General features: G+C 40.9%; 2 protein-coding genes across 4 annotated transcripts in view; one reads left to right on the top strand and one right to left on the bottom strand.

Moving 5' to 3' along the window:
• The window catches only part of GOPC (golgi associated PDZ and coiled-coil motif containing), a 32,669-nt gene extending 26,795 nt beyond the window's left edge, over positions 1-5,874 (bottom strand). Inside the window, exon 1 of one of the 2 annotated variants that reach the window (XM_054991072.1) lies at positions 5,357-5,874. In XM_054991072.1, the coding sequence (XP_054847047.1) occupies positions 5,357-5,668 (312 nt within the window). In that variant the 5' untranslated portion in view covers positions 5,669-5,874. The remainder of the gene's footprint in view (positions 1-5,356) is intronic. The other variant, XM_054991077.1, reaches the window with a different exon arrangement.
• A 162-nt stretch (positions 5,875-6,036) lies between these two features.
• LOC129333054 (nephrocan-like) overlaps positions 6,037-15,895 on the top strand; it is a 34,186-nt gene continuing 24,327 nt past the window's right edge. For both annotated transcript variants that reach the window (XM_054984380.1, XM_054984387.1), the window contains exons 1-2: positions 6,037-6,107; positions 9,449-9,605. Coding sequence is in view for 1 of the 2 variants with exons in the window: in XM_054984387.1 (XP_054840362.1) it covers positions 9,556-9,605 (50 nt within the window). In the remaining variant the exon portion in view is untranslated. The remainder of the gene's footprint in view (positions 6,108-9,448; positions 9,606-15,895) is intronic.

Raw genomic sequence — 15,895 nt, forward strand, 5'->3', positions numbered from 1 at the left:
TTGTCACCTTGGACAAACACACTGCTTAAATGTATGATTAACCATCAAGAAGTCAAATGGTAAGAAACAGACTTGTTAAACAGGACTGCTTTCCTCACAACTAAAAATGAAAAATGACAACTTTATATTCCTTATAGAAATCACAGTGAGGAAGATAATACTGCCACGTGGGTTACTAGGGAACATTGGGATGGCACTTTCAGAAAGGAATACAATTTCTGGAAAGTAAATTTAGCCAACTTCTGTGGCCCATATTACTGAAGGCCTGCTTTCAAGTACAATGAAGTCACCTTTTTAAAAACCCATACAGACTGCAATAAGATTTGGATGAAGGCAGAAGCCTGTGTGCTTCCATCTTTCCCACTTCATAAAGAGGTGCAATTCAAACTACTTTCACCATTCTCAACCCATTTATAGTTAGACACCAACTAGTCTTTCTCATTAGAGCTCCCATCAACAGGACTGGTAAAGAGCTACCAATACAAATTTCTCAGTAAGGTATGTCACTCTCAGATGAAGGAATCTAAACTACTCTTTTACAACAGTGCTTTTCAAGCTTCCTTCCCATAGAAAAGTGATAAAACACTGGCGTAAAAACAAAATCCCCATACATACTGATGGAGTCTGGCAGACAACTCACTGAAAATGTCAAAAGTTCATGAAAAGGGCAAAATCCATGTTAGGGATTATTAAGAAAAGGATTGAAAACAAAATGACTAACATTATAATACCTTTATATAATCAATGGTGTGGCCTTATTTTGATATCAAATACTGTCTGGCCATCCCACCTCAAAAAGAGTATCGGGGCTAGAAAAGACATGTAAGAGAACAATCAAAATGCTCAAAAAGTTACAGCATGTTCTGAAACAAAAGGAAAGAATTGGCCCCGGGGGTGGGGGGTGGGGCAGTGCTTGAGAAAAGATGATTAAGAGAGGACATGAAGGAGAATTTTTTCCCACCTTATAAAACTACAAGTCAGGATCTCCTAAAAAAACTGATTGCCAATAAATCAGGGATACAAAAATAAGCATTACTTCATATAACATTTTTATTTATTTGTACACTGTTTTCTCCACAAAGGGACCCAAAGTGGCTTCCATCATCCTCCTCCCCTCCATTTTAACTTCATAACAGTCCTGCGAGGTAGGTTAGGCTGAGAGTATATGACTTCCCCAAGATCACCAAGCAAGCATCCATGGGGATTGGGGATTCAAACCTAGGTCTCCCAGACCCTAGTCCCACACTTTAATCACTACACCACACACACAACATAATTAACTTACATAGTTCATTACAGGATATGATCTTGGCTATAACTTAATGCCTATGAACCACATTGCTTCAGTGTTCAGACAGAACAACTTTGAAGAGAAAGTAAACTGAGAATCAAAAAGAATCATTCATGCATTATGGTCTAGAATATATTCTCAGGACAGTGGCCAGTCCTGATGAGCCTAGTTGCTGCTCCACATGAATTGAGAATGCACTCAACCCTAAACTGGGGCTATGTGCTGCAGAAAAGACAAAGGCTTCTTTCCTACCACTACTGATTTTCTCATTTGGAGTGCTCAGACTTTAAAGAGACTTAAAAATCACTATACAAATTATTGTATTTGTAACCAGTATCGTATTTGGAAAGCAGCATGCAGTTGACATTCATTTGTAGCAAGAAATCTGAACACCTTTCTTCAAGAAAGTTAACCACCTTCTAACATTACATCTCTCCACCCCTAACTGATTGTGTGTCTCCTCTAGGTCTAGAAAAATTACTCTGGTGAAACATGAAGACTCTTTATCAGAAGAAATAAAAATATACTAGCACTTCTGCTGGAGACTGTCATACTCTGGATGAATTTTTCTACATACCAGTAAAATTCTGGAAAAGTTAAAGCTTCAGAATACCAGTAATTGATACAGAATCACTTTATAACTGTTACTGACTGATCGTAATCAATTTGATTCTTTTATTCCAATATGCACATACCTATGCCTGCTACTACTTATTACAATTGTATTTTTATTGGTTTTTGCTTGGTGTTTGTTACTGCTATTTTGTTAATAATTATAGTTTTATTTTGGACTTCATAGCACTATATAAAAAGTTAGAGTCATTTCTTGTTTTCAGTGCTGAAACTTAATATAGTTGTATTTGATTATCATTTTCTTTTCTGCCCTGACAAAACACGATACTTCTTCCATATACAGTAATACAGATTACATTCTACATTATCAATCTAATTACTGCAACATTATTAAGTACATAAGCACGTATGCTAGTAAAAAAGGAGAAAATGAAACAATATTATATAATTTATTCCTTAGAAATTTAACATTCTGCTTTTTTAGTAGGTTAGTTTCTGTTTTGAGTGTAGGACAACTAACAAATTAGGGACAACCTAATTCAGAACTCACACTTCAAACAGGCACCAGAAGTCCTCCAATATTAATGTTCCAAAACAAATAGATATGTTAAAGGTACCTCAAGATCATGGAAACCTTACAACTTGCGCAGGATGATCCTATTAATGCTTACTCACAATTCTTACATAAGAATGCATAGCACAGAGGGTTCCACTCAGTACTGTTATTTTGTAAAAAGCTATACTATTAAATTAAATTGTAAAGTACAAGAAATACATAGAAGTTTAATAGTTGGTAGATATTCCCTAGCATATAAAGAATGCTAACCTGAGCCTAAATACATATAGCTCAAGTAGAACAGAGTATTTATGAAATGCAGCATAGTCTAAAGGTATTTTTGACAACTACATTACTACCTTTCATAATCCCATAAGTTTTATTGACTGGAGTTAACTGGACAAAAAATTATTCCATCTTTCAGTTTCTGCTCTTAATTCTACTCCATACTGTACATTCCCCATGCTTTCAATCTCACCTATTTTCCTAGAGTATGTATCCACCGAGATTTAAGTATTTCTAGTTCTATCTGGTATACACACAACACATACTTCCTACTGGGAATGATGACGTGATAAACTCATACTCTAATGTGTATATAACAAGAATGGCAACTGCACATCTGTAAGAGAAACTCTTCTGATTTCTTTTGATGAAGATACAAGCAGGTATTCAGTTTCCAACATTCAAATTCAAGATTGAGACTGAAAAGATTCTCAGATCTAAAGGTTTAAGACCAATGTAGTCATGAACGTATACGTGCATACACACACAGCTCTCAGAAGAAAATTTCACTGAAGCGTTTAGCAGTCTTATTCTAAATTGGAAGCTGCTTGGCCCACACCTGTAGTAGACCCCCCGTTTTTAGTCACTTTTCAGTTTCTCAATTCAAATTCTCAACTGGTTTCTTTCCCATTCACATCTCAAAATCTCCTAATACTCATTTGGTGAATTTTACTAAGTAAATATTTACCATTTTACTTCCCATTTTCTTCAAACTCATTAAACTTGACATTTTCTTCAAACTCATTAAACAGAATTGTACAATGCTGTAGTGTATTTACTTTCTCTACTGAAACAGTATTTGTCCATCATCGGCTCATCAATATATAAATGTAAAATCTTGAGGCAGGAACTTGCTTTTTACACATTATAGAATTCTCATCTTTTACAAAACTTCACATACCTGTGATAGCACATATCAAACTACAGATGTCTAAAAACAGTTCAAGTTAATTCAAAGTGCTCTTTGTTGAATAAAAGGGAGTAAACTGACATTATCAGTAACTTGCTTTTCAGAAAAATGAATCAAGTTCCATAAATAGGTCCTTTCTGCTTCACACATCCAGCTTTAATCAGATTAATCATTATCCCATAGTTTGTCTCTCTTCCATCTAATCCTCATCTCAAAATAAGCCATTATTTTCATAACCTCTCTAATAATGATGTTGGTAAAAGTGAGAAGTGTCTTATAACCCCTTAATTTTTTACATACACATACCTACACATTCTATACTTACAAATGTGTGTGTACATTCATGTTCTGCAAACTTAGCCTCTATTATTATTACCTATTATATTTATATTGATAAAGTATATATTTATACTGATCAGTATATTTGCACTGATTCCCAAGGCGGTGTAAATATGTTGCAATGTACGCACACGGCAGTAATAGCAAATGAATACGAGCTCTACAGAACTACTTCATTGAGGCTGTAGTTTATGATGTGTGGAAGTGCTCAAAACCTCTAAATATACATAAGCATATACATTTAAGGTCATTTCTTCAATTTAGCAGCTTCCATTCAAACTATTTATCATACTTCCTCCTAGGGCCAATTCATGACATCACAGTACCTTAGACAGAAAATTAAATAATTAAATTTGCTTCAGTTTAACAGTACCCATATTTTTCTCAGAAAGTGTCAACTTCATGGTAAAGCTAGCCTTATTTCTCACAATGCTGGCATACCTTTAAAAAGCATAAATGGGTGCAACTGTGGTTGGGATAATAGTTTGCGCAAAAGATTCTAAGAGTACAATCTTAAGAGCATTTGCTTAAGTGTAAGCCTACTTGAACAGACCTCAGCATGAAACTCAGTAGACTCACTCAGGATTGTTCTCAAAATCTAGTAACCTGCATAAAATGTATTTTCTACTTTTTGAAACCATATATGATTTCTCAGTGGCAATTTTAGTGCTGATTTGTTTCTACTATACCCCCAACATACTATTTAAAAGTATCAAACGAGGCTTTAGTTTAACTAGTTACCAAAGGTTAATATCTCTTGGAACTAAAAAAAATGGTAGGGAATATTTGAGGAGGAAAAGATACTGCTAATATATAAACCTTGAATACTTCTTTCAACTTATATATGTATATATAACGTTCATCCTATTCTTCTAGAGTTCAGTTAAGCGTGAAGATTATGCTTTTATACCTCACTTCCCCCCAGCTATGGAATTCAGGGCAGCTATCCCAGGATTCCCAAGAGTACTCCCATCCAAGCTAGGATCACACCCAAGTCCCCTTAGCTTTAGCATGCCTTCAGATCATACTCATATTGATCTGATGCTGTCCTCATAATCCCATTTGGCTGGTCAAAGAAGGGCAGGCTAGCCCCGAAGTCCACATGGGAGATTTCTCGGTTGTTCTGGACTCAAGTTTCCAGATCCCTTGCCCAAAGACTTCAGCCATTACACCACACTAATCAGTAACGCTTGCTCAGTTCATTGTGCAGATAAGGTGTCTTTGATTCACAACCAGCCCTTCGATGCAATGTAACGTGCTATTTATTCCCATGTTAGAGAGAAGAAATTGAGGGAAGGGTGTGTTTCCAAGAGTCCTCTTCCATGCCCCCAAAGCTCACCTACCCCGCCCTCCTTCTCCTATCCCTTCCCCAGCGGGTGGACGGCCTGCTGCCCCTCCCCACCTCGAGCTTGTGGTTGATCTGGGACACAGTCTGAGCCTTGTGGCAGAGCTGGGCGAAGCAGGAGCTCAGGCTGGTCATCTTCTGCCTGCCTTCATAGGTGATGTCCGCCTGATCAGGGTCAATCTCGCCCAGCAGCAGGTCCACGTCCACGAAGGCCTTGTCGAACTCTTTCTCCAGCACCTCCAGCCACCGGAACATCGATAGCCCACCGCCGGCCCCACTGGGCGACGAGGCCGAGGGCGCCGCCCCCCCAAGCCCTCCGCAGGCCCCAGGGCCCGAGCCCCCACAGGGGCCGACCCCTGCCCCAGACATAGCAGCCGCCTCTCGCCCCAACTCCCGCCGGCGCCCGCGAGACGCGACAGGCAGCGTCGGCCTCGGGTTGGGGAGGACCGAGAGGGAGCGGCGGCGGACAGAGAAGCTTTTCGTCGTCTTCCCTTCCCCTCTCCCGGCGCATGCGCAGTCAGCGACTTAGCAAGCCGCCGGTTTTCAGAGGAGGTTGGTTCGCCGGTCACTCGGCAGTGAGAGAGAACCCTAACGTGAAGCTCGGCGCTCAGCTTGCTCGGCCTGCCACAACTAAGACCCACTTGCCAGGTCGGCAAGGCTGATCCCTCAATCATGGATCCTTCCGTTTTGATTAGAAGAGTCGGGCGAAGGGGGCGCTGTTGCGCAACGCTTCAAGGGCAGCGTCTGTTCGACCGCTTAGCCGAAGGAGCGTGGAGGATCCTCGGGCGGCGCGCTCAGGGTCTCCAAGGTGGGGGGTCTACGTTTCCACTTGGCACCTCTTGAGGGACTGAAACGCGGAGACCACGGTGTGCCTGCATTGAATGCTGCCCAAAATTACCCTTTAGCCAGAAGTCATATAATTGTTAACGTATTAACTCGATTGTAAGTGCGGTGTGTTTTATGGGAGAATCTTTTCCAGAGAATCCAAAAGAAAATGATGAGCAGGATGGGCAAAAAAGCTAAGCGCGCCATATATATGCCAAACTGTACGGGATTCTGCAGTTCTGTGGCTGGAATACCCTATGTGTGATGTGGCCCTAAAAGCTTCTGGTAGGGTAGGATGGGAACGGGTTACCAGCTCCAGCTTGAGAAATTACTGGAGATTTTAGGGTGGTGCCTGGGGATGGCAGAGTTTGAGGAAGCAGCTGAGCCGGTGTAATGATGTCACATCATGTGGTGCCACATCCAAGTCAATGGTTACCACCTCCCATTCATCTCCTACTGTGAGGTTCACTTCTGGTCAAAATTTAACCACCTCTTATCACTTCCCTGTATCTTTTCTCCCACCTTGCATCATTTGTAGGCTTTTGTATGCCACAGTAACGTTTGGGCCATAAACATTTGTGCCGGTATAACTGGCTGCTTATCCAGTTATGTTTCAGACAATTTAACAGACCTCTCAACATTCTTTTCATATTTTTCTCAGTGTTAAGGAGGAAAATCCACTCTGACGGCCCATGGGAGGATGCCACCCAACAGCTGTCCCATTCTTCTCTCACTCCCCAACCAGCTTTTATGGTTTACAGAGAACAATCTACTTCTAGACTTGGACATACCACAGAAGTGCAAGTCCTAGAGTGTCCACTCTCCATAGGCACTCTAGGAATTCTATTTCTCCTAGACTATGGTATATCATAGCACCCACTACCTAGAGTTGTCATGCCCATGCTCACCTGGCTAGGAGGGGAATAGAGGGGGAAATGGGGGGGAGGTAACTTACCCACTGCTGTGGGCCCTTGCAGGCAACATCATGTCACTGGCAACATGACATCATTTCCTTTGCACATGTTAGGGAAGCCAAATGACCCTGGCAACCAGCAGGAGAGGGGGTGGGAGGTGCAGCACTTACCCAGTTATTCCTCATGTGAGTGCTTTGCACACAGGTACCTCCACACCCCACCTCAATAACTTCACTTCTGGAAGTGACATCATTGTGTATGGGGGCAGGATCATGCATGCACACTGCTTCAGGGCCAGTTCCTTAAGAATCATAGTGTTTGAGGCAATTCATATGGAATTCTAAGGATCCTTAAGGAATTGGCCCTGAAACAAAGTGCACTCCCACTTCACGCACTAGGGTCGATTTCTTAAGAATTGGCCACAAACACTATGATTCTTAAGGAATTGGTCCTGGCATGAAGCCTATGCTCTCCCCCGCCCCTGCCCCCACACCACTCTTCAGGGTCAGTTCTTTAAGAATTGGCCTCAAACAGTATGATTCTTAAGGAATTCCCCTTGGTGTGCAGTGCACAAGCACTCCCCCCCCCAAACCGATTACATCACTTCTGGAAGTGGTGTCATCGCAGTGGGGTGAGGAGGCTTGTGCACCCATGTGCCTAATCTGCCTGCAGCTGGTTAGTGATTGCTGGGCAGATTTCCAGAGATTGGCAGGCAGAGGGGTAAACTGCCAGGAGTATGCCTGCCACCAACAGGCACCTGGCAATCCTAGCACCCAGAAATGGTGTCAGCACATCAGCAGCGAAACCATGGTTTGGGAATAAAATGGTTTTGATCCAAAAGTTTTTGATCCAAAACTAGAGCAGTTCTGTAATGCTGACAACATGATGATGTCACTTCCAAAAGTGATGTAATTACATTGCCAGCAATGTAATAACGTCACCAGCAAGGGCTTGCAGCAGTAGGTAAATCTCTTCTCCTGCTCCCCACCAGTTTCCAGGGCTTACCTGGCAACCCTGCCCCACCTGAAGCTCCCATTTCCTCATTTGTCCGGAGATCAGTTGTAATTCCAGAAGAATTCCAGGCCCCCACTTGGAGGCTGTAACTGTAGATAGGAAGCCGATATGAGATTTTGAAGGGCTGATTGAAGTTTGAAAACAAAACAAGAGGTATTCTTCCTCACTGCCTACAAAAGTCTCCCTGACAGTTAGGCAGCTGCTTCCTGCTGTTCATTAAGGTTGGCCAGATGATAGATAGTGTTGCTAGCAATGAATGGAGTTAGCATCAATAACAGTCCAATCCTGTCCTTATTTATTTATTTAGGATATTTCCTCTTCAGAATCCTGCTGAAAGTGGCTTACAGTTAAAATCTCATCACAATATTAAAAGCAATCCATTAGACATAAATAGTATAAAAACTATCTATAAAACAAGCAAACGATTAAAAACTGTTAAGATAAAACTCCTAATTAAAAACTTGGGTAAAAAGATGCATTTTGACTTGGCACCTAAGAGAAAGTAAATTAGGCATCAGGCAAGCCTCAAGGAAAAGGGTGTTCCAAATGCAAGGTGCCACCAGAGAAAATGCCCTGTCTCTATTCACTACCTGCCTTACCTCTGAAGGCGGATGCACAGACAACATGGCTTCAGAGGCTGATCCTAACTGGCAGGTTGGATTCTAAGAGAGGAGATAGTATGGGAGGAGACAGTATGGGAGAAAATTTGAAGCAGTTTTGTGGATGTTGTTTGGGAAGTGAAGTGTTTTAATCAGCTGAGGACCGTGAGGGTAAAGGGAGGGTGGGCAAGGGTTGTCTTTTTCTATAGAAATTTATTTATTTTGTTGGGACGTTTCTGTACCACTTTTCTCCCCAAAGGAACCAAAGCAAAGAAATTTCCCAAACAAATGAACAAAATTAAACATAGTTTAAACAAGCAAGGCAAACAAAGCAGACACATCCTGGTCAGGTCCTCATTCATTGGGCTGGCTGGCATACACCCCAGGCTGCAAGCCAAGGGTTGTACTTCTGGCCACACCCTAACAAGCACCTACAAACAGAGAAAAAGTCAGCCCAGGTTAAACTTGGCTGATGCTAGCAAGCTAGCAGGCTCTACTGAATCTCCTCTCGCTGCCTCCATTTTACTTGTGAAATGGCGGGTGCACAAATAAGTGCATATGGATGCCCCCCTCAGATGAGAAAGACTGAAAGGTCTTTGCAGGAGAAAGGAACAGCCGAGCTCCTTGTAAAAGATTATGGAAAGCAGTAGCTTCCTTTGAGTTTTCTGAGTGACTATGTGTAAAGGGGTGCAGCACTTGTTCTTGGTAAGACAAACAAACTTTTTCATGAAGAGGCTCAGGTTGGAACAGTAGAAAACAAACATTCCACATGTAATAATGATTTTTATCACTGACAGGTGCAATTCATCCAAATACCAGAATCCAAGGACAAATCTCTGTTCGGCTTGTATCTGCCTTCTATTTGAGAGTTTGAAAAGTCCTGGACTACAGTGTATGGATTACAATGCAGAATGCTGAAAACATCAGAAGGAACAATCCATTAACAGAATCATGGTAAATATAACTTTTGGGCCAAAAGATAAATGCAGTATTAGGAACATATTGCCATCTTGATCAAAACTCTGATGATGACTTGGAGATGAAGAAAAAGTCCAGGAGGCAGCCAAAAGAGAAGGTATAAAATAATTATCATCACAATAACTAAATTAAGGCAAAACATAGAGACAAAATTTCATGTATTTATTTATTTATTGGCATAATTTATGGTCTGCCTTTCTCACTGAGACTCGGTAGATTACATAGTGTAGGTCAATACGATCAACAACTGGGACAGTCAATAAATAGTGCAATAGGGTAAGAATAGCAGAAGTTTGAAAACAAACTGTAATCCAATACAGAGCTAAAAATAATGCTGAAACAAAATATAAGCAGATTGATATGACATACTACACAATGCAGAATATGTCATGTCAATTTGCTTATGTATATGGGCATAACAGGGCCTGTGATAGGGGAGGTGGTTGTATCTGTATGTGTGATGATGATTTACACTATCAGATTTAACACATATGAAAGTGTGTGTGTGTGTGTGTGTGTGTGTGTGTACAGTTTTTAAAAGAGCACTAAAACCCAAATTTCTATTTAGCTTCTGTACATGACTTTGATCTAACACATTGCAAGGTAGGTAACAAAAATTAAGTCCGAACTAAACCAGATAAAATTTTAAAATAAAAATTTAAAAATACAAATAACAAATAGAAAACACTTGACACCTTGAATCCTACTTTCATTGCTCAGGGGAGCTCATATAATATAACTCAAACCAAAAAGACAATAAAATCTGACAATAAAACTTGCATTACAGTGGGGCTTTAAAGGATTAAACCAGCTATGAATTGCAACTGGAAACAAAACTGCAATCCAGAAGGATGGAACAATGCATTTCTTTTTCTTTTTTTTTCTTTCTTTTCATCCCCCTGTTCTTAGACCAAAGTCTTGAACAATAAAACTGAAAAACTTAAATAAAGCCCATATCTAAAAACATCTCTCTCTGACACTTCTCTGCAGCCTCTAGAAATCGAGCCACAAAATAAGTACGTTTAGGATCAGAATCCTCTAAGTGGTATTGAACCGTTTGCTCTAATGTTGCTAGAGGAAGCACAGTCCATTTATCAAAGCATGGCATAATCCATTTTAGCCTAGACTGAGACACATAAGGATATTGCAAGAGAATATGTACAAGAGAGTTGACTGACTGGAGGGGGCAGGAGCATAACTGATCTGAAAAAGGGATCCTTAACAGATAACCCAGCAGTACTATTGAAAAGGGGCAATTGAATCGTAAGTGTATAAAGGTTCTACATAACTTAGGGCTAAACAAGAAGTCTAAATAAGAAGGGAGTTTACCCTTAGACAGAAGACCCAAGGCAAGTGGACAGCATGTCCTCCGAGCATAAATCAGTTGTCCACATATCTTTTGTTTTAAGTTATAGAGGAAGAAGAGTGATCCTCCCCTTAAGATTTATAAGAGATAACTTCTGTTCAAAATGGTGAACCCAGGGAGTCTTATGAGAGTCCCTGAGGATTAGGCTTACAAAGCCTAAACCAGAAATTAAAGGCACGTATCCAAGCACAGGCTTCTATAGAACTACAACCAAATTCATAATGAAGAGCCGATGATGAGATAACCTAGGAAGCCCTCCAATTGCCCAAAGGAACAAGGACTGTTTGTAGACTCATCTACCACAGAGATTCGTATAGGAACACCATACAAATGTGAAATCACCGTTGAGTTAAAAATTCTAATAGCAGTTGTGATATAAGGTGCCCCATTAGAATGGGAAGGCAAAATTGCCTTCATAGTGTCCATAGATTTCTGAGTGACCAATTGTTTATGATATCTCCAGGTCAAGGTAGACTGAAATAAAATGCCCAAATACCTAAAAGAGGAAACTATAAAGTATCCATGTCTCTCTTTTAGTCAAAGAGCGAGGAGTAAACTTAGTTTTAGTTTTAGTAAAATTAATAGATAGTTCCTCATGCAGACAATAAAAATAGAACTTTTTCTAAGCTCGAAGAAGACCAATCCAGGTATGAGAAAGTAGAACTGAATTGTCTGCATAAAGTAAAAGAGGGACTGAAATGTCTAATAATTTAGGCAGGTTCAGGAAGGGATCAGTAAAAAAGCCTGGCAAATGAGACAGATACAAGCTAAATAAAGATGGTGCTAGAAGGTACCCCACGCAGACCCCTTGGACAACGGGAAAGGGAGCAGTTAACTCACCCTCGCTATTACACTGCACTTGGGCAGGAGCGTCAGTATAAAGATTTTTAATTAACCACAACAATCTCTTGTCAGTTGTGGTTTGCTTCAACTTAGCCCATAGATGGTCTTTAGATATGGAATCAAATGCATAGGAAAGTAAAAGCTACATATAAAAAACCCTTCCTCAAAATGGCATACTTGCTAATCAAGTAGGATAACACGTGACAATGATCTAGCGTACTGTGTCCCTTATGAAATCCTACCTGTTCTGGGCCAATGATCTTAGAATTGGCCATCCAAGACTGAAGTCTGCTCAACAGAAATGCTGCATAGTTCTTACCTACAACTGACAACAAACTAATAGGTCGATAGTTCTCAGGGTTATCCTTATCTCCAGCTTTATGGATTGGAACAGTTATACAATTATATTTGAGCACCATTCAGGAGGGATCACACCCATAGAGTTCACTCTAGTAAAAAGATTAACCAAAAGAGGCACTCACCAGTCCGTGTTATTAATAATGAATTCTGCTGGAAGACCGTCTGGGCCAGCAGCCTTCTGAGTGTGAATAAAGTCCACTATCTCTGCACTAAGGACTGGCTACCCTTCTGGCAGATCAAAAGATACTAAGGTATTTAGATTGTTGTCAGCTTTTGTCTTAGAATAAAATAATGAGAAATGTGATAACCGTTTGAGCAGTAATAGCATGGGATAAACTACCTCTAGTTTTTAAAGAGGAAGAAACAATTAACCAAAATCTAGAGGACTCATTATACCGAGCAGCCTTGATTAACTTCTGCCAAGATCTCATTCTGGCAGCAGTTTTCTTTTCCTTCACAATTTGCTTATAAGCACTCTTAACAGCCAAAAGATCTTTCACTGAGCTGTCCTTCTGAAGTTGTCTCATAAATCGCAACTTGTGGGATACCAAGCATTTAGTGTCCCTACAAGCTCTGTCAAACCAATGATTTCTTGGAACTGCTTTGCAAACAAATGGCTTAAGTAGAAATGGATTAAAAAAATCCATCAATCTAGAAAAGAGACCAATCCCCTTCCCAGGGTCAGTGGCACTCATTATCAGTGTATACAAAATCTCATATTCTTTTGAGTCCAAGACTACTTTCAAAAGGTAACCTAAGGTTGAAGACCAGGGGATGGCTCTCAAAACCTTCCCTTGTCTTTTCAAATGATTGTGTGGACCTTTTGCTAAATAAAGAGGACTAGATAGGTAGAGAGTAGCAATCAAAGGCAAATGATCACCTCCAAAGAATTCACCAACTCCAACATCAGTGATTAAAGGAAGAGCAGCAAAATTGACTAAACAATAATCTACAGTGCTACATCCTCTTATAGATAAAAGTAAGCTCTCCCAGAGGATCAGGACCCAGCCATCGTTTTAACATTACTAGACCAAACTGAATAACCAGCTTAAATAACAGGGGCCCTGCTTGGTTGATCTTTTGATCACTAGTTCTTCTTTCAAAACACTCCAGTAATATAAGATCAGTAGATAACTTTGGGATTTTACCAATAAGAGTCTCATCCAAGGGACCCAACCTAGCATTAAAATAATGCTATTTATATGCTCTGTTAAACAAACTCCAGTTAATATACAGGCAGCTTTATGCAAGACCAGTTGCAGTTTCAGAACCCACTTCCAAGGTAGCACTGTTTGGAGTGCATCATGATAATCCAAGTTTGAATGTTATTTAGGTATTAATGTCAATGGTTCTCAGATGTTTCCAGGCCAAGGTATATATATAGGTATATATACCTGCCTGTGATAAAAAGTGGTCCTGAAGATTGATTATAAGGCAAACGATAGTTTTTGAGGAACAAACAGCTAAACAAATGACAAACATTTCTTCAAACACATCCGGCAGACAATACCCAGACAAAGTGGAAGGACATTTATAGTTAGGGTTGCTCGGTTCCTCCTGGCAATTGATGGAGAGATGGGTACTCACTCTTGATGTCTTCACTGTACACATGCTCCAGGACGTGCACACTCCCACTGATGATGTTACTTCCAAGGTCATCACACTAGGGCTATGGTATGATGCTGTAGCTTTTGGTCACACCTGAAGTGACATCATCAGTGGAAGACTGTGCACAGCCATTTTCCTGGCTGCCAGTGGGTAATCTCCAGGTGGCTTGCCTCCTTCCACCAATCGCTAGCGATTGGCAGGCAGAGGCAGGAATCCCCAGGAGATTGCCTACGACTGGCAGGCACCAGAGAACCCTATTTACAGTGTCATCCTAAGAGTCTTGGGCTTATTTATTTTATTTATTTAAAATTTTCTCTGTTGCCTTGATACCCAAATAAGGTCCCCAAAGTGGAAAACATTAAAAAAAAATTATTTTATTTTACTTCATTCTTCCCTCACCTTTTTCCTCAATGGTGTTCCACTCAACTTGTGGTTCGAATGTCCCTCAGCCAATCATAATAAGAGACAGACACGGAGTCCTGTGGATGAAGCAGTCTATAAATGTTTATTAAACGATGGAGGAATGATGATTACACAGAGAGTAAAAGGTCTCCACATGTCCAACGCTCATCAAAGCTACAATAGCAGTGCAAAGCAATTAATACCTTTTGGTTAATTATAATATTTGTTATTCTATTGGCTCAGAAAATACAGTGGTCCCCAGTGGCTCAAGTGGGCGACAACCTCTCATGATACAAGTGTCCAGGGGTATTCTTATTGGAAGAAGCAACTTAGGTCAACAGCACAATTACAATATTACCTGATTGCCATTGCTTATCTTATCTGTCCTTAGTTTATCTCTAGAAGGAACATCTCCCTTTCCCACACATCTCTTTCATAGGCTTTTCATTCATGCCCATTCCCCTGGTCCATGTAACATTTAACAAAGGTGCCCCAATGTTGCTTTTGGCAACCTTGTGGGTTTCAAGCAAAGAATATTTCTCTGGGTTCCGTGGGAGGGGAACACTCTCCCTTCCCTAGGAATGTGCTCAAAGTTACATTCAGTAACCATTCCTCTACTTTGTGGTTTCCTTCCAGCCTTGAAAGGTTCTGCTAATCTAATTAGCTTGCAGCTAGCTTTCATTGCAACATTTTGCATAAGCAGTCTTACAAAGAGATTTCTTGTATCTAGTCATAAACAGGTGTCTGGCAAGCACAATCTACCTGGTAGCAAGCTTCACAGTGTCTGATCTCACTTCTCACAGTGATTCACATGTATAACATGCATTCTGCTTTGGTCTTTAGTTTCAAGTCTCATTTTCTTGCAAGCTGTGTTACAAATACTACATTAGCTCCTGAGAATAATAATAATGCATAACAGTAGTAAAAGGCACATAGAGGTACATAAAATCTCCTTCATTAAATCCACTTCCCACAATGGGAACCCAAGGTGGCTTACATAATTCTCTCCTCTATTTTATCCTCACAACTACACTGTTAGGCTGAGAGTATATGACTGGTCCAAGGTCACCCAGAAGGCTTCCATAGACATGGGCACGAACAGGAAAAAAACGAACATGCTGTTCGTTGTTTGTTGCCATCTACGAACAACGAACACTGACTAACATGATCCTGGCACGAACATGTTCATTGTTCGTGGGAGCCAGCAGGCTCTCCTCCAGCCATCAAGATCCCTACTGCACCACTCCCAGAAACCCTACTTGAGCAGGCAACAGGAAAGGTACCAATAATAAATAATAGCTTGGCCCCAGAGCCTGGCAGCAGCCCTGGAACCTGAAGGGGTAGATCCCTATCCCACCACACAAAGAAAATTAAAGCTCCAATGCACTCACTCTGTCTCTCTAAGAGCAGCTGTCTCTCCCTGAAAGCCAGAGCTAGGAGCTCCCCTCCCCCCTGGTCTTTTCCTCTTGTAACAAATTTGGAGCTCCAGTCCACACTTGGAAAGAAGACCTGCCTATCAATCTAAATTGGGCTTAGATTGGGGTTTCCAGGGCAACAGCAGGAGTTCAGACAATCTCTGCCTGAGTTGCCATGGGAATTGATTGCAGGTGCCAGACTGTCTGGCTTGACGAACAGCAACGAATGAGGCTTGCAATGACCACCTGTTCATTTAGAATGGGGCCTCATG

This window comes from Eublepharis macularius, chromosome 1, assembly GCF_028583425.1.
Source record: "Eublepharis macularius isolate TG4126 chromosome 1, MPM_Emac_v1.0, whole genome shotgun sequence".
Taxonomy (NCBI): Eukaryota; Metazoa; Chordata; class Lepidosauria; order Squamata; family Eublepharidae; genus Eublepharis; species Eublepharis macularius.